At 45.3% G+C, this 26,049-nt stretch overlaps 1 protein-coding gene across 2 annotated transcripts in view; it reads right to left on the bottom strand.

Moving 5' to 3' along the window:
* Positions 1–6,379: 6,379 nt before the first annotated feature.
* PAK1 (p21 (RAC1) activated kinase 1) overlaps positions 6,380–26,049 on the bottom strand; it is a 70,201-nt gene continuing 50,531 nt past the window's right edge. For both annotated transcript variants that reach the window (XM_085300536.1, XM_085300537.1), the window contains exons 7-15: positions 25,752–25,926; positions 22,525–22,588; positions 20,070–20,118; positions 17,461–17,573; positions 12,542–12,659; positions 11,985–12,084; positions 9,988–10,184; positions 8,327–8,464; positions 6,380–6,826 (exon numbers count right to left, since the gene is read on the bottom strand). In XM_085300536.1, coding sequence (XP_085156662.1) covers positions 6,740–6,826; positions 8,327–8,464; positions 9,988–10,184; positions 11,985–12,084; positions 12,542–12,659; positions 17,461–17,573; positions 20,070–20,118; positions 22,525–22,588; positions 25,752–25,926 — 1,041 coding nt within the window. In that variant the 3' untranslated portion in view covers positions 6,380–6,739. The remainder of the gene's footprint in view (positions 6,827–8,326; positions 8,465–9,987; positions 10,185–11,984; positions 12,085–12,541; positions 12,660–17,460; positions 17,574–20,069; positions 20,119–22,524; positions 22,589–25,751; positions 25,927–26,049) is intronic.

Below are 26,049 nucleotides of genomic sequence, written 5' to 3'. Positions count from 1 at the left end.
CAGTCCTCTCCTCTGATTTCCTGCAAGAGAGTTGTTAGCAAAGCAGTTTTCAGCTAAAGCACAAGTTCTGGGCCATAGGGGATTTTRTGAAGTAACAAGCAATTGCCTTATTCAAGCTAGTTTGTAACTCCATATTCAAAATGTGCCTTTCTTTTTTCCAGATGTGTTTCAGCTCCCCCTGCCATATGGCTCGGCACTCACCTGGCCTACAAGACCCTGGTGGAAAGCTTTCCACTCCGTATCGCCCTCCTGTTCACCAGAAGCCGACTTGAGCATTTCCTCTTAGCACTAGATTTGGTTTATTTAAGTTCATCAGGGTAAAACATTCRGGTCTGTCTCACTGAAATGAGGAGGAAATGAGCTGCAGAAGGGTGAGAGTGGCAGCGCATGGCATCCACCCCAACCCATGAAGGTCCCATTCCACACCGGGACAAGGYACTCATGCAAAAGGCGCACGGGAAGATAAACTCCTACTCTTGTCATYGGTCTCCACCAGTCTTAGTTACTGACCTCACAGGAAAAAGTGATGCTGGAGAAAGAAGTTTAAATACCCTATCCAACACCTTTACCTGATTTCCTCCYTCAAATCAGGAGCCTCAGACACCAGGCTCTAACTGGGGAGAAAACAAGCATCTGCAAGGCTGCTGTCCAGATCCTGCTCAAGCTCAAGCTGCGGTCCAGATCCTGCTTCCAGGCTGATGTTTCTCCAGAGAGAAACACCAGACAAGATGCCTTCTTCTAAGCTCGTCTTCTTATGAACGTAAAGCAAAGTGACTGTGAGAGAAAGGCACCACCACTGTCACCTCCAGACTGGGAACCGAAGGCCAGACAAGGTAAGCTGCTGTCTTGTTTGGTGGTTATTTAAGCCTTAACCAGAAAGACAAGGAAATAGCTAAGACTACCTACTTCTCGGCTGTTGTCTCGATATTAAATATTAAGATTTGGGATAGCAACCAACACAAATGTGCTGGATAGGATTTGAGAATCTCTGAGCCTTAATTACTGCAGAATTCATTAAAATAAACAGTTAAAATTTGCACTTAGCATAACAGTTTTCAGTGTGAAGTCACTTTGCTCCCTCAAAAAAGATCTGATTACTCTAAAATAGATCAGAAAAGCACAACTCTGCCTTTAAGCACCCCCGCTCATTTCTGTTGTCATTTCAYGTGTTGCTGAAATAGCAGGGAAAGGAAAATCAGGTAATTCGTATAGGTTTTATTTAAAGTTTCAGTTTTGTTTTTCAAACTGCTGAGCTGCCCTCATACATTAAACAAACAGGGCACTGTAGGGAGAGTTAAGCCAAGGCAGCAGGAAGAAAGACGAAGAAATAATCTAGCCAATTTTAAAATGGTAACAGTCGTATTTCCAGGTTGAGCGTGACACAGAGATGTCTGTGGCAAGCTGTTGGAGTTGGTGGTTGTTGAAGGACAAAGTCTTCACTGCAAACAAGAGCCCAAAGCACAGCTGGTGCTGACAACAACCCCGGAGCAGCACTGATGGTGAAAAGATGCCATACTGACCCTGCCGGGCAAGAGGRAATGACTTTCTTGCCATCCTTGGACACCTGCATTAAATTTGCTTCTGCAGTTTCGCGTACCAGCCGAACCTGGGGCCTCTCTTCATTTCCCCGTCAGGACAAGGCTGTCTCCTTCGTTCTGCTTCCCAGTTTTCTCTTCGGCAGAATGATGTCATTTCTGCAAACCTCTTGGGTTAGCTCCAGCTCTCTTAGCCTGTGCTGTAACTCAAAGCTATGCTGCCGCTCCGCAGCCTCTGCTTCACTCTCCAGCCGCTTTGAGAACCTCTTCATTTCACATGAAAGGTTCCCTACTCCTTACTGCTGCCTTTCTGCAGAGATTTCTCTATGTTGCTATGCAGCAGGCAGCTGTGACACTCCCTRGAGATTCTCAGCAAGCCGTTGTGGAGCCGAGATCTTTAACCGTTGCTTCCTTCTGCCCCTGCCGCTCTTGGCCCAACTCCATCTTCTTCCGAAGCTCTCGTACCACTTTTTTGCAGATGTCTGTTTTGGTCTGTTTCTGTTCAGCTCTCAGGTATATTTGCTCTCTTTTGTCACTGCTTGCTATTCCCTGCGGAGGGGCTGGCAGCTGCTTCCCGAAAGTCCCGTACTTGGATTTGGTATAGTGTCATTAGCAACAAACACTGAGATMCTAGAGCAGTAATTATCCATATGCTTGATCTAGTGGGTCTATGACCCAAAATACGCCTACAGGCTTTCTAATACTGTCAAAATAAAGAAAGCCATTAAATTGGCTCATTTTATGCTGGGAAGATGATTTGAGAGTCMGACTTCACCTTTAATAATGTTAACGTTGAAGATGTCGGTGTCCGCTGTGGAAATGGATTGTRCAAACTCTTAATTAGGAATGACGTTCAAACAAATATTTTTCTTGGATTTTGGTCTGGACCAATTTTATTGTCAAGTAACAATGTGAAACTTTTAAGAAACCAAGTACCTACCACTAAGCCACTTCAGTCTGTTCTTGCATTGTACTTTGCTGTTAAATGTGCCCCACCTTTATCAATCTGTGGTATTTTGAGACACAGATGTATTGGGACATTTACTGAGATATTGGCTTAGAAGTGGCTGCCTTTCCTGTGCCTTACATCTTTGACCAGGCAAATTTTTTGGCACGTTCTGAAAACCAGGCCTCTGAAAAGTGGCATCAAGTTGGAAACAAAACCCTGAGGCAACCCCCGTGACTTTGCAAAATACTGGTTTTTGTCTTGACGTGGTGTTTACTCCCAAGTCTCTTCTCAAGCTCTAAGCAGATCGCTTAAGTCAAGTAAGTGTCTCCATGGAAACTTCCTTTCTCAAAGAGCCTCCTTGCTCAAGGAAGTCATGCGTCCCTTTTGTTCAAGAGGAAAATGCACTTTGGTAGGGGCATAACGTCTGTCCGGAGAACAGCCCGTAAGAACTAATCGGTCAGATTTATCTCCTTTAAAAACACGTCRGTTTAATTGAGACATTCCAGGGATGGCTAAAGGTACACTACTGCAGCCGCAGCAGCGCTAGCAAGTCCTCCAGTCCCCCTCCATCTCTGCCCTGGATCTTCTCTCTGAGCATTACAGCCTGCCTTTATAAAGGTACACAGAGGTCTCACACCCCTCGCTCATACACAGGCTCATGCCCTACCAGACTCCATGGTCATCTTTTGTTTGAAGAAAACTGAGGGCTAAATACAAACCCACATTACTTCTTTAAATAGAGGAAGCATCTTGTAGAAGCCGTGATTTGCTCCTTAAATAAGATCTTCAGAGCATTTGGAAACAGAGACGAGTTTAGCATTTCTCCCCAGCAGGCCCTGCTGAGCTAGCTAGCTCCTTTGTAAGCCGTGGCGCTTCATACCGTTTCTACGCATAACTTAGTAGAATTGTTTGGGATGCCGCATAAGGAAGGAAGAGAAAAGAAAAAGGGAAAAGAAACAGATTTTCAGACTGGCTAGTCAAAGTAGTAAATATTTCATGTTCTAATAAAGAAGAGACACTTTAATATTAATAGGCAAATAAATAATTAAAGGCCGTGATTAAAAATGGCTTCGGCTCAGTAGAATCAGATTAATTCATAYAGTATGTAAAACACAAAGAAGCTGCCAAAAAAGTTCTCTAAACGGAGGGCTTTCTAAGTAGCTTTCAAATCACAGTAGARCCAAGATGTTCTTAGAAAAATAAGCCACCCTGGTTAATTTTCACATCAGACAGTCACTATTTAAGAGAGGGAAACTGCTTTAAGAGAATACRCAAAGGCTAACACAGGCACCGAATCTATGCTGATACAGAGATAGAGTGTGGAGAAAAAAAAATAGAACAACAAAAAATTCTAATCTCTTAAGCTTAAGGTAGCTACAAACCTTTCAAGATTTCCTGACAACATAAAAACACAACATGCCTGTTAACTAAAAAATGAGCCTGATGACACTGCAGCAAGCCAACTCCTTCCACATCAGCAGTGTGTGTGTGGGGGGGGGCAGGAGGAGAAGTCTGGGACAAGGTGACACATGTCTAAGGTCAGAGTCTTACAGCTTCCCAGTGGAGAGCAACAAGCCTTTGGCAAACTCCCTCTCAAGCAGCTATTAGAAGCTGGTCATGACCAACCCAAAGGGGAAGTGCTATCAGTGAGACAGAAGCTCATCACTAGCTTACGAATGGGGATAAACGGTCATACGTGTGGATTCCCTCCAACAGGCAACAGAGAACCCAGAAGATCGACTTAAACACATACAGATAATTCATTTTACAGTCTTTAGGGAAACTGAGCAGAAATTCTGCTGCAGACTAAGCTCAAACAGATGCTCACAGGCAGAGCATATCTGCATCAAGGTTCTCACCTCAACGGAAGGCTGAGGGAGGCRGAGAAGGAGGTAAAGGGGAATCGGAGACATCTGACACTTCCATAGGTAGGATTTAATCCCATGCCATCAAGAAAGGTCAATTGCTCAGTCTACAAGAGCAGAGCCATGCTGGAATTTAGATCAAGTGAGGCCTGTCCCATAATTTCTTCCCTCCCATGTGTGCCAGTGTGCGACCACCAGAGAAAATATAAACAATCTCATTACCAAAAASAATTATTCAAGGGCAGTGGCTTCCATTTGACAACCTCCATCTAACCTCCAGGCAGAGGAGCTCATCAYGAGATCTGATTCCCCCTCAGGCTGGCAGTTTTACCGTTTCGCCCAATGAACTTATCCTTGGATGCAAGCTTKGTCAGGAGAAACTCCGACTCTTACAGTAAGATGAAAAATATGTACAAAAAGGAAAAGGGTGCAGATTTTGGCAATGGACTTCAAACATTGCAGCCTCATGTCAGACAGAAACCGCCCTGGAGCACAAAGGATAGGGGAAGGCTGTGAGTCACATCAGAGTCTGTCTAAGGTCTCCATCCAGCTGCACATGGCCAGTGTTTTCCAGCCCACAGTGATGCTACAGAATTAGCCACAGCTACGCTGGCATGTCAGGAGCAAGATGAGTTGTAGGATCAAACCCTGCTGCCTGGTAGAAGCGTATGGTAATAGGAGAAGCCCAGAAGTTGCTGCAGAAGAATACACATCACGAATGGAACCGACCTGTTCCCAAGCACCAATCCACTGACCAAAAGGCAAGGTTTCAAATTAGCCTTACACRCACCACAGAAGCAAGAGATTTTACAGACTTCTTCAGCGGCATCTGCAAGACCAGTGTAAGAGCTGTCATTTATTGTGAAGGGAGTGGGAAAAATATAATTGAATCAACCCCTAGAGGCAGAGAGGAAAGCGCTGATCCACTAGCAAGTCTCAGCAAGAAGCAGCAAGGAGTTTCTGTGCAACACAAGTGCTTTGGAGTGGGAGAGGAGGTTACTCAAACTGGTTTCAACTTGCCTCCGTAAATGACCAAAGTGATTGCATAGAGAGCAGTACAATCAGAGAAAGAAGCTCCCTCAGTTATAATACAATCTTTTATCCAGTTCCTCTATGTGAGCAGTTACTCTCTTCAAAGCCTTCACACTTTGTTATTCCACAGAGCTACAGAAGGGGTAAGAGACAAACTTGTATCACTTCACCCATCGTATTCAAGCACCCAGTGACAATGACATTAACAACAACCCCACCTGACARTTCTTTGGTGACAGTGCTCCAGTCCTCCCACAGCCCCAGGTTAAGAAATGCAGCAGTCATTTTATTAAAAATCAGTATACAGTGTTTACGACACATCTCTTGTAGTTCTGTATTTCCTGTTTTATAGACTACAGAAACCAAAGGATTTAGAGTCAGTAGCATAAAGAAACCAGGTTATTCTTTCATTTCAAAAAATTAACATTGTCCCCATGCTTCCAAGAAAGCAGTATCTGTGGTCAGTCTCTTTTTCTGTTGGACTTGATCTAAGAAACGGGAGTTTTCAACATCATTTTGCAGGCAAATCTTATCCTTATAAAGACAGTTGCTGTGTTTGCTTTATCATACAGGGCAGGGGTCTCTAACAAGCCTCACAGCACTGATGCAACAACCTTAAAAAAAGTGACAAGTTGTTCTGTAATTTACTTTCTAGAGTATCAGAAATGCTTAAGAGATCTGTTTAACTAGTTGAGTCGTAACTAGGGTGCGGAGGGTCTGATTCATGAAATTTGGCAGAAAGATCATCCATGAATTAAGTTCTCCAGTGGCTGCAGGAAGCACTAACAGACTTTCTCCATGCTCTCTCAAAGCATCCAGCAGTGCTGCGAGGGATCTTCGGCTTCCTGCCCTCGTTCCCCCTTTCACTTGCTGCTGGCTGCTTCCCAAGTCATCCAAAGTCATCCAAAGCACAGAGCAGCCTCAGTGGTGTAACAGCAGCTTGGCACAAGCAGGAAATGTCTAGCCAGCAAAAGATTTAATTTATTAAGATAAACATAGTCTAAGGCTCCACATTTATTTTTTTAAAAATAAACACAATAAGAAATATGAAAACAAAGTGGCTTTGCTACTTGTAGGTCAGGTTCAGATGTTCTCGGAAAGATCTTTTCAACCATACAAAATAATCTTCCCCTCTCGCCCCCACCAAGGGGATGGAAAGACAGTCTGCTACGTAAGATCAGCAATGTCCCTCTTGCATGCCATTCGGCTAACGCCACCTCTGCCACCCTTCCAGGTAGATCAAAGTTTTAAGAGCATGCCTGCGAAGGAGGAGCGGGAGGGAGGAGCGGCAGGTAATTCAGTCTTTGAAATGAACATCTAAAAGGCTTGACACGACAACTRTGTTGAACTCCATGACTTTAATGGTTGTTCTTTGCTGCTTCTTTAGCTGCAATAATCAGAGGAGTGAGACTAGACAGAGGTTTTGCAATTTTCAGAAACTGGTGCTAGGAAAGAAAAAAGAAAAAAGAAAAAAAAAAAAAGGTTAAATTGTTCAAAACATGCCCGAGAAGTCTGGTGACCACAACAAAATACTGGCACCTAAACCCATACAAAGTCTAATGGCCTACTCTAAGCAGGTGAAACCAAGAAGTCTGTTATCACCACAAACTTTTTGGGCTTGCCTGAACTGATACACACCTTTGTACCCAACACAAGCTAAATTCTCCAGTGTTTGCATGCTTTCAAGATCAAGCAGAATTCAGCAAGTATCCCTAGGGGATTATAAGTTTATGCAGCATCTATAGTGAAATTCTGTGCTTAACAAAGGTGTACTGAAAACAATCTGTGCATCTCAAACAGAAAGCACAGGGCTTCCTGCAGAAATCAGCTCTCTTCTCTGACCTCATGGGTCTGGTGAAAGCACTGCCACAACCTTCTACAGGTATCAGAAACTTGCACAACAGAGCTGGAATTTGAGAGTGCTGCATGGAGCTTGCAACACAGAACCATTCAGTCCGTCTCCTATCCAAGGTGCTCTGTTAAGTAAAATGAAATGTTCTGCTTCTTGGAGCGAGCAACCACGTTCGCTCCAAGACATTACTGCTCTCTCAAATTTTGGATCTGGAAAATCCAGGACAGAGAGTGATCTTGCAACTGCTGCCATTCTTCCAGTGATTAATGCTTGATTACAGACTCAGAAGGCAGCAATGTAGTCAAAGCTGAATCCCCTAGACAAACTAGTGGAAAGAAAGGAAAGCAAGATAGGGAACTGTCTCACAGTTGAGGTATGACAGCATCCAATCACATACTTATTTTACAGAGAGTTGGAGCACATTTTCCCCACCCATGGCAGGTGTGACAGAAGGGACACGTGAACACTTCTCATCTCTGTTGGCGAAGACTGGCAGCTTGGCCGTGCACTTTTACCAGGAGTTTAGACAAAAAGACTAAGTTTTCAGTGAAATAACGTAGCATTTTCCCAAGTTCTATACTGTCACCTCTGCTGTAAGGAGCAGCATCTGGCAAAACATGGTAACACCACTGAACTGCTCCAGTTATTGTAAAGTGTGAGAGCTCAAGGAGACTTGGGATCCCTCCATCGGGAGAGAGACAACTAGAACATCCAATAGCTGGAAGCCCTGCCGCTGTCCAAATCAGAACAAGCACAGCCAGGACATGCCAACACATACAGATGTCAGGGTAAGCTGTGTGAAGAAGCCATGGGAATTAAGGAGCTCAGCATTTGGCAGGCCTGGGACACTGATTTTTTCAGGTTGCTGCACAGCTGCTCTAGGCAGCAAGCAGAGCACAGGAAGGAGTATTCTGCTAATACTTGGTTGTGCATTTTGGGTTGTTTTTTGGGGGAGTGGGGGGAGAGGTGAGCAAATTACCTTAGCTGAGCTTGTGCTTTCAGCTGATGCAGTATTAAAGACCCCACGTACGTTCTCCCCATAAATTGGCCTCACTCTGAAATGCTTGATTCAGCCCTCCTCCCCAGCATTTACCTGTAGCAGTTCTTTTGCAGAACCTCTTTTTTCCACATCCATTTCAAGACAGCGGTTTAGGAAATCTCGGAATATGGGTGAAAGCTTTTCTGGGTTCTGCAGTTCTGGGGTCCCATTAGTAGCAATGAGATACAGGGCCTAAAGCAAAACAAGCACCAAAGAAACAGGAGGTCATGAAGGTAAGACTCCATCTCCAAATTACAGACACCCATATTTTCCTCTCCCTCCCCCCAATTCAATGAAGAAAAAAATCTTATCAGGATTACTATTCAGTGCTTAAGTTTCAGCAAACAGAATAGCTGCCAGCCCTGTTTTGATGTGGATGGGATCCAATCCTTTATTGTTTTATTCTTGTAATCTGGGTTTGGATCCTGTCGTCATCTCAAGGGATTAGGAGGACAAAACAACATTCCAGACTGTGTTTACATAGGGAAGTTAACTGGCACAACTCTCCTCCAGCAAAAACTGTATCCTCATGGGAAAGGTACCCCTGAATAAATATGAGATTTAGTTCTGTCTGTACTTTCCCTGAGTGGGTAAGGCCTAAAAGCTTAGTCCTGTAAAATGTGATTGGCTTCTTGGAAGATRTTCAGCAGATCCTTAAGCAGCATTTATCATCCTGTAGAAACAAGTAGTTTTAACACTGCTCAGTGWCGAAGCATCATCCCCCCACATGCAYACAGAGTCAAGAAACTCAGAGTTCATCCACTGCAGAATTTCATGCAAGCAAGAAACTYCCTGGATGGATTTTTAAAGGGAAAAGGAACTAATACATGGGCCTTTTGAGCACACCACTCAGACTGCTCCCATGGGAGCAGTCTGATGGCCTGGGAACTAGAGCAAGTCGAGTTAAATGAGGCCAAAGCACTGAATTACTTAACCATCCTCATTTAACTCAACACCCAATTTCTTTCTTTTCACTCTRCTTTGCTGCCCCTCCTCTCTCCCTAAATCACTTCCAGTGCAAGAGATGGAGACAAATAACATTCATCTAACCCCCCTCATCCTGTTTAGCTGAAGAAAAAGCCATCATCCTGGCTTGTGTTAGGAGCAGCTACATCCCTGCTGATGGGATCTCTTCCTTGTTGTTTAGGTTTTAATGAAAGGGAAGGTATCAGTGGGGTTAAACCCTACTTAAAGGCTTACTGCACTTTGAGCTTTATTTGGAGCATGCAAGGAAGAACTGGAGGTATTTCTCCCCCTTTCTCTGACAATCCAGCAGTAGGAAAATGCTAGGTTTATAAAAAAGTGACAGGTGCCCTGTTTTTAGAACCCAAGGACAACTCTCTTCTCTGCTCACAGGGCACAAGGCTTCAAGAAGCTAGCTGCTTGGTGCCATAAGGTGCTCTTGCTGCCTCTATCAGCCTCTTCAGAAAGTGGGAAAACACGAGTGCATGTGATTTAACTCATCAGAGCCTACCAGAGAGTCTGCATCAGCATGTGCTACACCTCAGAGGACAAACCAGCTACTTCAGCGTAGGAAGAACCTCTGCTCTCTAAGACCAAAGAGGACTTTTAATCAAAATGAGCTGAATCTTCTCACCRCAACGTCTAAAGAGATAGAGAATGTGGGGAAACCACATGGGAGGATTCACCTGCCTCATCTATAGCCTCATTTAGTTGGAAGCACTAGTGAAGACTTAAGGCACAAAAAGGCTTACTCTGAGGGGGTTCTCATTGAGGTAAGGGGGCTCTCCTTCGATCATCTCAATGGCCATGATCCCCAGTGACCAGATATCCACTTTGGGCCCATATGCTTTCCGGGTCACCACTTCAGGTGCCATCCAGTATGGAGTTCCCACCATGGTGCTGCGCTTGCTCTGCTCAGGAGTGATCTGGGCGCAGAAGCCGAAGTCAGCTGGAAAATTAAAGAAGGGGGAAGAAATAAACTTAGAAATCAGCCATTTTCTCCAGACAACACTAACGGATGCTGTAGGRCAACCTAGCATGCTGCACTGTCTGGTAGGTTGCTGCTGCTGCAACTCTGAAAGGAAGGATGGTTTTGTGGCTAATACAGAAGATGGTGTTGAGAAGTAAGTTTTGAAATGTGACTCACTGAGGCCATTAGGATCACAGAGGTGCTGACTTGTCCATGTGAATGATGGGGATCTGTAAAAAGCCTTATATGGATGCTGAGAAATKTGGCTGTGCTTGCAACGTCAGGCAGTTGTAATATACTATGCAATATATGGTCTAAAAAGTGTTCTGGGGTGTGTAAAAACAGAAATCAATGCACAGCCTGATTTACATAACCAAAATGCCACCGTTTTGTCTGGTAATATTTTTAGTCCCAGAAATATTACTTCCCAGTAGGTATACCATCCTTCAAACAGCATTTGCTTTACAGAGCAAACCCTGCATTCAAAGGAAATTTAATGTACCTAAATCTATATTGATTATTTTAAGTAGACAGAAAGATGTAGAGGCTTGGCATGAAGATTGCTGGGCCCTCTGTCTTATTTGTATTTGTCTTGCCAAAAGAAAACTAATTCTGTTCTTGTGAGGCCAGCAGAGTCCACACAGCAAGATGCAGTGCCCAGCCTGACCCCCTATGGCACTACAGGTTTAATTTTAGGCAGAACGACGAAAAATAAACTGATCCCTAACTGAGTTTTCATCAAGGGTAACAACTAGGAAAGGTACATATGGTTCATAAGCAGAACAGATTTCCAGCAGAGCCAGTAAGAAACTCATGTCCAGAAGGTTACTGCATCATACCCACAGGGAGTTTTCTAGCTTTAAACTGCAGCCAAGTACCTGCATAATGTGCTCAGAGAAGTTACTCTATAATGAACAGAACACTTTGGCCCTGATCAGCTATTCATCACCCCATACTCCAGAGATCTGACTATACCTAAGTGCAGTTTTATTGTAAAAAGCAATTATGTGCAAAAAACCCACCTTCTTACTCAGCATATCTGCACTGTGTGAATTTTGAGTCATATCTGCTGTCACTGCCGACAAAAATAGATTTATTTATGCCAGTTGGCTGCTAGCCAACACAACTGTCACAGAGAGAAAGGGAGCACAATCTTGTTAAAGTTATAGGTGGAAGATAATTGTTCAGTGGTTTCCAGACTTATCTCTGAACAAGTGTAACAGTTACCCTAGCACCAGAGGGGCAGAACAGTCTCAAGGTCTTCGTTACTGCTGTAACACAGGAGGGAAAAGAACATAAGAGACCAGTCTGGGCTTAGTGTTGTTAGATTTAACATTTTCTAGTTATGTTACATTTTCTAGTTATATTTTCTAGTTCTTAACTCCACCTTCCTCCAAATACTGGCAGWATTTTCCACACTGAAGAGAGAGCTCATAAATGAAGATCTGCGACCCTMTATCTTCAAACTCAGCTTTCTAGACTGGAGTTGCAGTAAAATTCTGTTATTTTAGTCAACAAAAACAGATGGTCCAAAGCAAAATGAACCCCAAACCTCACTTCAAGCCTAGTATCAATTCACAGGGATTTATGCTTGCCAATAGCCATTAAAACAGATGCCACAGAAATACCTAGAGGAGCATTTCTACAGTCTCCTCAYTGCCACAGTATCAAGCACCTCAAACGCCCGTCTCCCCAGCAGGCCTGGCTCTAAGCAGGTAACAGGACTGTTAGTGCCTAGGCTGATAATTCAAACCATCACCAGCGCTGTTCCCCACATACTTAGTTTGACAGAGCCATCCATTCCCAGCAGAATGTTGTCACTCTTGATGTCTCTGTGAATAACTTGGTTTGAATGGAGAAATTCCAAAGCCTGGAGACACTGGGGGAGGTGGAGGGAAGAAAAAAGAAAAGTTATTCTTATGTGCAATGAAGTTATTCACCTGCCGTAATTAGCCAGCTAATGGGCTTTAACAGCGTGCATTTTCAGTAGCAAGGACTTATTTTCTTAGAGGCTTTCCTAGATCCACGTGATACATGCAGGACTACACAGAGATATCGCACAGGGATCGTCAGGTCCTAGGAGAGCAGATTAGTCCCCAAATCTCTGGAGAATGGGTGTAACCAACAGGATCCCAATCCCATTTGGCACTGCAGTCCTCACTCTAGGTTGTAGCAGGWGTCAGCTGTAATCTCCCAAATTAAATCAGTCCTACAAAAAATACAGCTTCTGTAATTTAACACTAAGGTAGCTCTCTCTGCGGAGCCAGTAACACGTCGAGGAAAGCCCACGTCCCCTTCCTTATCAGAGGTCACTCCAAGGGCGAGGGCAGCTTTACCTCTCGGCACACTGCTGCGATCTGTCCTTCATCCATGCAGGTCTCTGTCACAACATCTGTTAGGGAGCCTCCTGCCAAGTACTCCATGACTACCCACAGCTCTTCGCCTACAAGATAACTGAAAGCCAAAGACAGATCTTAAAATAAGCAAGTATTTGCATGCCTCCATTTGCCTGGTCAGAATGCACTGGGGTTTAAAGCTATTTTAGAAGCGCAGAGAAGCCGTGAGGCTTCAAAAGCACATTTAAGAGCCCTCGGACACCAGGTACCGGTAATACTCTGTATGTTGGGGGATCAAATCACAACCCAACAGAGCAGAGGGAAGGACGGGTGCAGTGGGTTGGGGAGACAACAGGACAGAGGTGACAGGAGAGTTGGCTCCAAGTTTCTCAGCCCTAACAGCAAGGCTGAATTTTTCTGYCATTCAAAAAGCCTGTGCTACGATGGAGACCCGAGCTTACAATTCCTGCTGGGACAGAAGGGCAAGAGCTACCACAAGGATGGGGGTTCGAGCGCACAGCCTCRGAGAGCAGGCACACAGCACGGCTTCCACTGACATCTACAGTTTCTTAAGTATCTCAAGGACTTCGGGCTATACTCCCAGAGCAAACAGGCCTCCAGCTGCAACGCAGAAGAGAAGCTGATGCACTGGCAGTTTTCTTCCAGCAGCACAGACCCCAGGCAGGCAGTATCACCTGCACAACAGGCYCTTGGAGTGACACAGGAGCAGAACTGCTTTCAGAAACGCTCCTGCCAAGCCTACGGGTCATCCACGTTCTTCTGATGGGCTCTGAAGGACACTGCATGCAGACCCCTCCTTCCTGCCCCTACGACATTGCTTCTTTTTCCTCACTCCTGCCAAACCAGGCTTTCTCCATATTTTATCAGTGGCTCTTCAATAAATCAGTGGCACTCCGGAAAACACGCTTCCCTGCATTGCCACTGGCACACTCAGCAGTCCCAAATCCACTTGGCTGCAAGTAGGGGGGAAGAATAGGGTCCCTGTTCCTGTGCGACAATCTCAGGCTGTGCACGCTGGGAGCAGGCTCTCTCTGCAGGTGAAAGGTGGGGAGGGGGAAGTGAGCCAAGAATCATACTGTGAACCAAAGCTGCACCGTGAGCAGCCGGACGTGCGTGCCAAGACCCAGGCACCTCAATAATTGATAGCTCTAACACAGCATGCAGGGAGGTGGAATTAACGGTGGCCCCCTGCCAGCTCCCRCTGAGCAAATGTAATTTCAGGAGACAGAGTGGTGCTGTCTCTGGGATCTCTTCAATCTCCCACCACAGCAGAGGCCCGTTTTAGTCCCTGAACTGTCCACTGTAAGGTGTGTCTCAAAACCATGGTGGCTGAGTGGTTCTTGAGGCATGGCCAGGAGTCACTATACCTACATCGTGCTCCCCATTTGACAGCAGGCATATCGTGGTGTCACCCTGTCACACAGAGTCACATTCTGAAACCAGGCTGGCAATAAAAGCACGTTCATGAAAGTCTCGGAGGAAAAGGGGGGCCTATAGCTTTCTCCTCATCCATCTGCAAGAGTAGTCTCTGCTCCTCTAAGGCTATCGCCCAGCTTCCACTTAAATACCTGAAAAAGGTGTCTCCCAACTGGCAATCCCTTCCCATCAGAAATGCACACCAGTCCCTAAACCTTGTTTATGGCTACACCCATAAAAACCCATAAAATTTGGGTTTGCTCAGGAAAGCAGRAATGTTCGTTACAGACTTCTGCAGCAGTGACACCACTCCAATACCATCACATACTCAGGAAGTTGGTCTAGAAAGAAATCAGTGTTTTCTTTTAACATTATTGTGTCACATTTCTTCAGTTTTACACATGGATTTTCCAACCCTGGTTCAGTTTAGGGTTGCGGGGGAAGGGAAGTGTGATTCTGTAATAGCAGCTACCACTTAAAGTGAAGATTTGTGGGGTTTATTACATGAAGGACAGCTCTTAAGGAAGAAACCAAAGGCAGATCTTTGCTTTGCCTAATGCTTAGCATCTAACTTCAGATGCCTAATTTGAGAAGCAGGTCTCTGAGGCCTCCTTCACACAGTGGGAAAGGAAYGAGCACTTCCAGAAGGCAATTCTGCTTAAATAGTTGCTTGCTGCACAGGAAGACTAGTGTCACTGTCTTCAGAGCTGGATGCTCCTAAATTCAGCTCCTAAGTATAGCTGAATTAGGGCACGGCACTATCTTAAGCTTCACGTCATACCTTGGTGCAACACCRGCTCCTTACACTGCAGCAGAAAAGCTGGCTGAAGCATAAATGCAGTTTGAGCACAGTGATTTCTGGGGGATACTAAACCAGCGGGACCTCGTAGCTATCAGGTAGGCCATGCAGGTCAAAGAGGATAAAGCACTGAAAACTCCTGCGTAAAGAGAGGATGTGAGGTAGAGAAAGAGGCCAGAGGTCTGCTCTGTAGAGTAGAGCTGATAAACATCTTGCAGCTCCTCCTGGGTACTTGGAAGGAGACACACCAACAAAAACAGCCACAACCCGCACCCCCCAAGTCCCACAGGGGCAAGTGCGTCCCTGTTCACACTGCTTTCTGCGGCAAGAACGGGGAGAAGCCAGCTAATGGCTTTCAAATACCAGCTTCTTTCGGCACTCAGGAAACAAGCAGGCCAGGCAGGAGGGAAGCAGCTCCCCAGCCACAGGATCCTGCAGTTGCAAAGCTGAAGTGGCACAATAGGCTGAAGAACCCCTGCGCTCATCCTCGGAGCTGCTTCATCCATTTACAGCAGTCTAACAAAAACTAATCCCTCCGAAAAGGATTAGTGAGAGAAAGGCAAGGACAAAAGCAGCAGCTCCCGTTGCTGGAAGGTTAAACAAGACAGCAGGATGTGCAGCTACCCTACAGCTAAGATGTACTGGGTAGACAAGGCAAGCACATGCACGTGGAGCTGCTCTAACAGGAGAGAAAGTAAAATAGTTATGTCAAAAGGAAGCCTCCAGTCAGCGAGGATAAACACACGGGTTTCAACCCCTATGCACCATTTAAATGTTCTTCTCTATTTGTTTCGTTTTACACAAGTAATAATCTTTCTGCCTCTTTCTAAGAAGAGGATCTCTGCCCAGCATCACTCCTCTGCACACACACGCCTTCCACAAACAATTTCATGGGCAGATTTCCCATCCCTTCGACAAAGTTGCACTTTTAGTTTACAACTATGCACATAGTACAAAGCCTGATTTGAATTCAGCATCAGCACTGATGCTGCAGCATTCAAGAAGTATTTGTTTTGGCTAAGACATCAAAGCAAGCCCGTTAAGGGAATGTCTGATAGGATTTTGATACACTTGCAGAGTAAACAAGTCTCCAAACACTCCCTCAAACTTCCAAAGGAGATTCTAGRCCACATGACTCTGTAGTATCTTCAAAAATGAAACAAGCTGCCAAGATTAAATTCTGCGGCTCAGCCAGTCGAGACACTGTTTTACCCCACAATAAGCCAAAGCTATAGTTCATCAAGACCACGGGATCCTGACACAAGTGCAGCAGACTGGAAATCCTGCCGCAGCTTCGCTGGAACTAAACACTGTATCTTTAATGCGAGTGAATGATTCAGGCTTGACACAATGCATCAGTGTTACACYGAGGCTGAATACAAGTCACCGCACAATGCTGCTGCCTGTTCAGCTTTTACCGCTCCCCAGATTTCAGTGCTGACAGCTTGTGACTGTTTCCTAACGCTCAAGCAGGGGATATACAAGCAGTTGTTGAACTTTCAGAGGCAACTCCCTGCGCCCGGAGAAGCACATTTACCGGTAGCCCCTTCTGAAGGRATCGATCTCTGGAGAGCAGCACTGCTACCATCACCCTTATGTACGGTATCAACGTCCCACGCAGAGGAAGAATGTGATGGTTTTTACCATTCTCATGGCCATGTTTGTTTGAAGACTTAAATGTTTTACTACCTTAAACCATATAGTAATCACAGTTTTCAGGGCTGCACTCAAGGTCAGGACTACATGGATTTATTTTAAAAAGAGCTTACATTCAATGCTGCTGAGCTGACTACTACCAGCATACACGTAACAGCCGGACTGCTGCTTTTTTTCTGTGCTGTTATTGTCCTGATCCAAGGGAAAAGAGCTCAAGAACAAGAATAGCAGGTCTGTACATACATAAGCTACTAGGTGCAGCTCTGCAGTAAGAAGAAGAGKGGATTCGAGCACGAGCCTTCCCATATGGATGCATGTCCAAGGCTGAGCAGAAATGTCACCGCATGTGCATGAAGTCCARCTCTGAGCAGGGAATAATCCTGTTCCCTCCGTCTTCCAGAGGTTTTTACCTACTCTCTGTGCCACATCTCTGATCAGACCTGCAATTTCATCTCTTCTCTAGGAATGAGTTACCAGGAGCACAGTTATTTTTACTACTGCTTTTCTCCCTCATTCACACCCACAAGAGAGCAGCCTTGCCTGGTTGTGTGCCACATGTCATTCACCCTCACCACTGTTATGCTACGGCTCAAAAAACCTCAGTAGACAGCCAAAAAGAAAAAATTATATCCTTCTGCAAACAGAAAGTCAGTATTSCTCAGCGGAAGAGTAAAACAAGTAAGAATAATACAGTTCAAATTGCTTCCATCGCAGGAAGGAAATGGCTCATAGTGTCAAATCTGGAAAAGGGGAGAAGCAGCGAGCAGAATTCTGACAGCRTGCTGCTATTGTATTTTCTGCCATGATCTCTAAGGAGAGCCTAGAAACCCCACTTGACACYGATTCACCTGTTTCTCCTTGGGTATGGACTGAGACTGCTAAGCCACCCACAACSCAACCTTGCCACATGCACTAAACACTGCAGAGTTGTCCTCTACCTGCATTAAGTGGAGACAGGATCACTTAAGACAGTGACAATGAAGTGTTTTCCAGAGACCCTTTGTGAACTCTTCAAATCATCACTTACCTGTCCAAGTAGTTGACAATGTTGGGGTTTTTGTTTTCCCTCATTACAAGAATTTCGTTAATAATCAGTTCTTTTTTGGGCTGCTGCTGCAAATTCATCTGTTTGATTGCAACCTGTAGTAAAGAAAGATGAAAAAGGAAAGCATTATTAAAGGGTCATCTAGAAACCCGTCAGTACTAGTGCTGCTTATTTTAGTCCCCTACTCACACAAAGGGGGAAGCCACTTTATCGCCGTGGGTCACTGAACCGTTTCATAGCTCTATGAGCTCCTCCAGTCAGTTCGTTTCCACACATATCGAGTACTTAATGCCAAAAAGCCAGGGAGGTTACTGTTTTCATACTGGACGGCTGTGCCATAGCTGGATAACCATCTCTATAGTTTCGGGCAAAAGAGTAGAGATCCCCTTACTCTAGTATGGGCTGATTTATCAAAGATGTGTTTCTTTTTAAAGGATTCTTATCCATTTTATTTTAGATCGGCCATTTCTGGAGGCTTGGGCTTCTTTCCCCCTCCAAACCAATCCTGTGCTTCTAGAGAGCTGCAGCAGGGCAGGAGATCAGGGAAGGGGTAAATTACATGGCCTAAACTAAGTTCTTYAAGGTGATAATGTTATTTTATTTTTATTTATTTTATTTTTAATTATTTTATCCATCAGAGCAAGACCTCGGGGGAAAGAAGCACCAAAGTTTAGATACAGGGCTGAAAATGCATGAATTGGATTGAGCTTCATCCCCAGTCATAACACAGGGAAATAGGAGTGGATTCTTCCGTAACAGTCCATCRACTTTGTCACTTTTTACCTGTCTCATTATACCTACTCTGCATGTATAAGCACAGAAATCAGTCGGATACAATGTGCTCTGAACTTCAACTATTCAYGATGTCAGCGCTTCACGAGTGAGARTACCTGGTCCTAATACAAGCCTTCAAGCCAGTAAGACTACTCAGCACAGCAGGAGGCAGAAAAGCTTTGATAAATGTTACAATCCAACCRTATTTGATACAATATTTAGGCAAAGACAAAGGGGAAAAAATGTAATTGTGCCTATACAAAACAGCTGCTTGCAGAGAAAGTGGCACAGACTAATGGACRGGAGCCAGAAACTGTAGCTCACAAAAGCAAGGATTAAGAGAAACAAGCCACAGAGCGCTAATATAGATAGATACAATTAGCATTTTGATAGTACAGCAGGAGACTCTATAGAAAAGTCCCAACACACGAGAACAGGAGAACAGACGAGGCACTGCACTGTTTTTCCACACTATACACAAAGCTGCCAAACAGTGCTTAAGAAAGAGAAAAACAGAAACCCCATGCTGCTTTTTGGAAAAGACCAGAGAGGAGAACGAAAGACAAAGACAAGAGGGAAGGCATTTGCTGCAGATACAGAAATCCTCAGTTCAGTACCGGAGAAGCTTCCAAGAGGCCCCTGTACTTCCTCACTCCTGTTCAGAGCTAGACCCAGGTGCATAAATGGGCATTTTCCTTACTGAAGATGTGCATGATGAGACAAAATAAGCATTTTTAATCCTGGGAGTTGCCTAAGGTTCCTATATATCTGCACAGTAAAGAAATTTCCTTCCAGGGCTTCTAAAATTTGTTGCCTTAAATTGAGCTCCTGAGCTCAAAGGATTGGTACCAGCAGCCACTAGCCCTTCACAGAAAGGAACAAGTTAACAGAATACCAAGACTGCTGCGATCCCAAAAGCAATTTTAAAAATCGAGGGCCTGATCACACTGGTATAATGGGAATGATTTAAAAGCCTGCCGCAATAATAACTTACATGTAATAATATTCACATGGGAGTCACTGAAGTGGTCCAGAAGGAAAGYAGAGAACCATCAAAGAATCTCCTCCTCCTATAAAATTCCCATTGCTTTAAAATGAATRCAGCTCCCCTTCCTCAGGGGCTGCAGTTGAACCATACGATTGCTTTGGGAATTCGAAAAAGGGGTGAAGTACTGTCAGCAAAAAGCAGAGAGTTGTGAAACTCACTGGTGGGTAACTCTGACTTTGTACAAAACGCAGAGTAGACACGCAGTGCTGCAGACTTCCATAAATATATTTAGAATAATGCCTACATCTCCCTCTTTAGAAATCTAACTAGCAATATTTGTTTCCACAGACGCTGCATATCCATCACTATCAGTTTATTATGCATGCATGCCTTATGCAGGCCGTTTTTCAATACTCAGGGAAAAAAAMCAAAACAAAACAACATTCCTTGTCTCTCAGTTCAAGGGAAGAAAGCAAGCAAGGAAAGGGATGGTGAGGAACTATTTCTATGCAAGTCAGCTAGTGCAAGCGTAGGAAGCAAAGGAGTAGAGTGCACAAAATAAGAGAAGAAATGGGGACAGACAGGAGCCGTGGGGATGAAAGACAGGCATCTTCAGGGTCACAGAAAGATTCTTTTCAAATACGAAATGGTTCAGGATTGAAAATGTGAGAAATTTTTTCCAGCTGTCTGCTCAGAGCGCTCGACCGTGCCTCATTAGCACGGAAATAAATACCTCATTAGAAATAAAATATTGTGAACCCCTGAAAGAATGCCTTTGTTTTGTACCATCAACCAAAACTTTCAAAAGTGGTATTCTAGCAGCACTTACCTCCTGTCCTGTAGCTACATCCATTGCTGTRTAAACTGTACCCGAGGCTCTAAACAAGACAGAGAAATAAACTCCACTTATTAGTGCCTCATGGCAAGGCTGAGAACTCTTTTCCCCTCCTGCTTATCTCTGTAAAGCCCTCTTATTCCCCTTCTTTTTCATGCAATAATTTCAGTAATAAATATTATCTGAAATATTTCTGAGCCAACTTTGCTGGTAAAGCAGTGGCCAGAGAACCTACGTGGAAAAAAGCTCCTGATAGGGGACAGTAGGCRCATAGGATCAGGATCATAGGATCATTAAGGTTGGAAGGGACCTCTGGAGATCATCTAGKCCAACCTCCCCGCTCAGCAGGGGCACCTAGACCATGGTAGACAGGGTTGCATCCAGGTGGGCCTTGAAGATCTCCAGACAAGGAGACTCCACAACATCTCTGGGCAACCTGGTCCACTGCTCCGTCACTCTCACAGGGAAGAAATTCCCCCCTCACGGTCAGGCAGAWCTTCCTGTGCTTCAATTTCTGCCCATTGCCTCTTGTCCTGTCACACAGGACAACTGGAAAGAGTTTGTCCCCGTCCCCTTGACACCCTCCCTTCAGGTACTTGTACACATTGATCAGATCCCCCCTCAGTCTTCTCTTCCCCAGGCTGAACAGGCCCAGCTCTCGCAGCCGTTCCTCACAGGGCAGGTGCTCCAGCCCTCTSAKCATCTTYGTAGCCCTACGCTGGACTCTCTCCAGTAGCTCCATGTCTCTCTTGTCCTGGGGAGCCCAGAACTGGACACAGGACTCGAGATGAGGCCTCTCCAGGGTTGAGTAGAGGGGCAGGATCACCTCCCTCCACCTGCTGCCAACACTCTTCACAATGCACCCCAGGAGACCATTGGCCTTCCTGGCCACAAGTGCATATTGCTGGCTCATGGTCAACTTGTCATCCACCAGCACTCCCAGSTCCTTCTCTGCAGAGCTGCTCTCCACAAGGGCAGACCCCAGCTTGGACTGGTACCTTGGGTTATTTTTCCCTAGGTGCAGGACTCTGCCCTTGCCCTTGTTGAACCTCAGGAGGTTCCTCTCCACCCAGCTCTCCAGCCTGGCCAGGTCTCTCTGAATGGCAGCAGAGCCCTCGGGTGTATCAGCCACTCCTCCCAGCTTGGCATCATCAGCAAACCTGCTGAGGAGGCACTCTGTCCCCTCATCCAGGTCATTGATGAAGAAGTTGAACAGGATGGGACCCAGGACTGAGCCCTGGGGGACGCCACTAGCCACAGGCCTCCAACTRGACTCCATGCCACTGATGACGACCCTCTGAGCTCTGCCTTTCAGCCAGTTYTCAATCCACCTCACTGTCCACTCGTCTAACCCACACTTGCTGAGCTTCTCTAGGAGGATGTGATGGGAGACAGTGTCAAAAGCCTTGCTGAAGTCAAGGTACACAATGTCCACTGCTCTCCCCTCATCTACCCAGCCAGCCACTGCAACATGGAAGGCTATTGGTTGGTTAAGCAGGATTTCCCCTTGGTGAATCCAKGCTGGCTACTTCTGATCACCTTCTTTTCCTCCATATGTCTGGAGATGACATCCAGAAGGAGCTGTTCCATCACCTTTSCAGSGATGGAKGTGAGGCTGACTGGCCTATAGTTGCCTGGGTCCTCCTTCTTGCCCTTCTTGAAGACTGGGGTGACAYTGGCTTTCTTCCAGTCCTCAGGCACCTCTCCAGTTCTCCAGGACCTTTCCAAGATGATGGAGAGTGGCCTGGCAACAACATCCGCATTCAACCCTCTGCTGCTAAACTAGCAACACGCCGTAGGAGCATGAGTTGATCCCATTGCAATGGGCATAGCCGTGCTGACCTAGCTCCCCAGCACAATTACGGAGCGGAMAGGATCCACGAAAAAACAACCATGGCGTTGGTAACGAGGGAAACAGGACTTTGAGCCTCAGCATGCAGAGCTGATGACAGATCTCCCACTCGTTTTGGGCGATTTTAAATGGAGCCAGCTTAACTGTCTGTACCCTCTTCACCTGAAGGGCACACGTGAGTGCAGAGTTTCGGCAGGAGCGATCGGTCAACTTCAATAGCAAAAGAACCAAAATTGCATCACTGTGGCCTCTACCCACAACTCCTTTCCTGCTAAGAGGGACACAACACCAGCACCAAGGAGGGTTAATTCAGAAAGCAAATCTGCAATTTGAAGGTTGTCTTGTATGTCGAAAATAAGTCGTTCCTTCCCTGGCTGCAGCTATATTTAGCAACCTGATCATCTAATGACATATTTTTTCGTATGAAAACACAGTCACACAAAACCCCTGGTCACTGCGACTCAAGAATTTGCCAAGAATGGGAGAAGAGTGGGAAAAAAATATCGTCAGTGTTCCCACAAACAAGCTTAGCTTGGTTTCTCTGCTTCCTTCTTAGTAAAAGGAAAGGTACAGGATGGAGAAGAAGCTGATACCAACCCTTGTCCAATCTTCTCAAAACGCGTGTACTTCTTTTTCGGATCACCCACACTCACGATACTCCCTGCAAAACCAAACAAAACAAAAACAACTGAGGACTTTATAAGTACTTTTTTATACAATTACAAAACCAAGGCCTGGCCAGTCGCATGGCAAGAGCGGCCTCGTGGCCACATGGCTCTGCAGAGCCTCATGAACAACTTGTTTGAAATCCAGAGGAGCACAAATACCAAGGAAGCCCTCAGCTCTGTAYGCATGAGCAAGCTGTGGCATTCCCCTCTCGCAGACATTTCCCACCAGAAAGGGCAGAATGCAAACATTACTCATGTTTACAGCCAGTTACTGCGCATCGCTGTGCACAGGATGTGGATGCGTTGCCTTTGCCCATGCAAATAAAAGAGTCACTTGCTGGAAATCTGTGATTTTCAGTCACCCTAAATTTCAATAAATTGGCTGATCCGAGACATGCCCCCCACACTACTGTGTCCTCAGATTTTGGATGCCACCTTAGAGCTCACAGTCTGTTGCAAACTAGACACAGTGTAGGGAAATCTTTGGCAAGTCCTACAGAACRAACATGTTTTCTGTGCTCCTGTACCAGCACAAAGAGAGCTGCTACTGACCCAGTGTGTGCGCTGCAAGACTCATGGGGAAATTTAGAGAGACCCTTCAGAGCAAAACTCCCCCAAGCTGGCCCAGGSAACACTCAGCTGCTCTGTTGGGAACCCACCAGTTAGGGAAGTGGTTCTGGTTTTAACAGCAGTCACCAAGTGGCTGCAGCACCGCTTGGGCATTGCTTTCCCAGCTTCTGGGTTGTCCATAGTGCTGTCATTCCAGCTCTGGAGAGCACATCACAGCAATCTCACCTCATCGCTCCTAACGTGGCTGTTTGGTGGGAAGAAAGCACGTTACTGCACCTCTCAGAGAGAAGGCACTTTGCTCTACGCTCTGCAAAGCTGGGCCGAGAGGGGCCGCTGAGGCTCAGCACAGATTTGGCATCGTTAAGGAGCACGGCTCGGTTTTCTGCACAAGAGGAGTGAGCTCCCAGCATGAGGCCAGAGGCCCTGGGGGTCCTGCAGTTTGTCTGGCAGGTTGCCAAGGGCGTAAACTGGAGGAACTGATGAAAGGAGCATTGCTGAAACGCAAAGCTCCCTGAAATCATTAACTGATCTTCATAATACCCCTAGAGCCAAAGGAGAATTGCACCCTGTTTAGGCTAAGGGAAATTAGGGCTACCTATAGCTCAGCAGGGTGCAAGTCTCCCCAGGAATGGCAAGAGGGTGGCTAGTAGGAACGAGGGATACAGAGTTGCCTCTGGGCTGGCSTTTGCAAGTCACTCAAGCAGCCAACATATGGTGCTACCTTCACAGGGGATGAGCCTGAACAGAGGCGGATTGGCAAGGAAACTCCGCGCACGGTCATTAGGCCAAGACATCTAGTAGCAAACAGGGTACGAACAGGCTATTTTCAGACATCGCTGGAGAGCAGCCAGACTCACAGGATTGGGGCACATAGAGGTAAAGGGAGTGGAACATGGTGCACCTTTGTGGGAGAGAGAAGGAAAAATCCAACTATATAAATTCCACGTCTGATTACTGAATAAATGTTGCCTTCCCTAAAGGCAATTATTTCTGCACAAACGTTCATGAATTCTCCTCCCAAGATGCAGCTGTCAGTCTTGCCCTGTTTAATGCTCACGTATGTAAAATGAGATAATGTTTTCCTACCTCCCAAAAGGCCAGGATTCATTTACTTTTGCATTAATGCTGTGTTAATGCTAAGATGTGGACATTTACCAGCTTCCTTTTAATATCTGCATGTTTTCAKTATATGCATATATGTGCGTGTGTATTTATATATTTTAATAATTTAGTCATTTTCTTCATGGACGGAACCATAACATGAAAATGTTGCACGTCTTTGTACAACTCCACTGCCATCAGCGGAACAGCATCTGGGGTTGGACTTCAGCACCAAGAAGCTGATGTTCAGCTGCAGCCACTGAACCTCACACCTGCCAGCGCTTCTGACTAAACCCCTCAACATTTAAGACTCAGCTAAGCACTAAGCACCACTTGCTAGAGCCAGCAAGGTGTCCAAAGGCACATCTGCCATGCAACACAGCCATGCGATCTGCGCTTGCATTTCTCTTGATTACAGAAGTGAGTGTTTTCAYGTTAGAATAGTAATCCTTTCCCACCAAACAGTCCCTGCTTGCTGTGCTTGGTCACAAAAGGGCTCAGATCATTAACAGTAAACGGGTCCTGCTAATTCATTAAATCAGTCAAGCTGCTCTTTCGATACGATGARCTTTGCAAATGAGTTTTTAGATAACATGGGGTTCTAGTTTACATGGCACCAGTTCAGTTTACACTTCATTTCTGAGAAATGGAGCACCTAGATACCTTTTCATTTTCTTTTTAAGCAATAGCTTCAGATTAAATTTCCTTTCATCCAGCTATTAGCTTTCTTTTCATAAAATACTGATCTTTAGGGAGTAAACTCTCAACAGGCATGACTAGCACGACCATACAGGTCTAACACAACTTATACCAACTGACAATCAAAGCCTGTATGTCATTAACACAGGATTAGTAGTTAGAAAATCAGATATTCTGTACTCTAATGAAAGCTGGCTCAGCCTGAGGATAGCAATCAATTACACAGATGAGCTCGTTCTGCTGTCAGATGCTGCCACCACGGCATATCCAAACCATGCCAGGCAGTACACGAGCACTGTAAATAGTTCACCCATGACCTGCACTTAAGAGACTGTTAAAGACAGTAGTAGGGCATAAGAGAGAGAGATATTGATAAGCCATGAGTTTTTCGGAGAGACTACCACACAACATCAGGGCATTTAAAAATAACCAAGTCGCTTAACATTGTGGAAGGTGAACTTGGAGATGCGTTAAACCTCCCTTCATCTTCTGACCACAGCAGGAAGCTCTGCTGCCCTTAGATGTAACATTTCAATATAATCATCCACACTCCAGAGCTGTGGAGTATCAAAATCTGGGACAATCTCAGACTTCACAGTTAAGTAGATGTTGCATAATCAGAGCTTGTTTTGCAGACCCTGAAGATCTGCAACTCCTATGGGGCTTTGGTTAACAAAGTCCTCAACAACAGATTTCAACAAGAGAATGTCAGAATACCTCAGCTTATTAGTGTTTTAAGAAATCAACTCAGTAAGACCAGGACTTTAAAAATTAAGAAGGACCTACTCAGTTTTTCTAATATCTCTTCATCTGACATTTTTGGCTTTTTCTTCTGTTTCTCCGTGTTCCTGATCAGCATGTCAGAGGTTGTTGTGCTGTTTTCAGTAGGAGAAGAAATAGGAGAGGTGGCCACATCTCTGGTGGGAGGAGGAAGGGGGTCTATCACGGAGCGGGTGTATATCTAATTTGTTGAGTAAAAACATACGTATTAATACAAAGCAGATTAAGAGTTAAACACTTCTTGTCATCAATTGTTCTGTTGATTTTTTTTGGTCAGTGATGCGTTTCTACAGTAACTGTTTTA

The sequence above is a fragment of the Rhea americana genome, unplaced genomic scaffold (genome assembly GCF_003343005.1).
Source record: "Rhea americana isolate MKP2758 unplaced genomic scaffold, rheAme1 scaffold_165, whole genome shotgun sequence".
NCBI classification, from domain to species: Eukaryota; Metazoa; Chordata; class Aves; order Rheiformes; family Rheidae; genus Rhea; species Rhea americana.
This window is presented reverse-complemented; position numbering and strand designations above follow the sequence as displayed.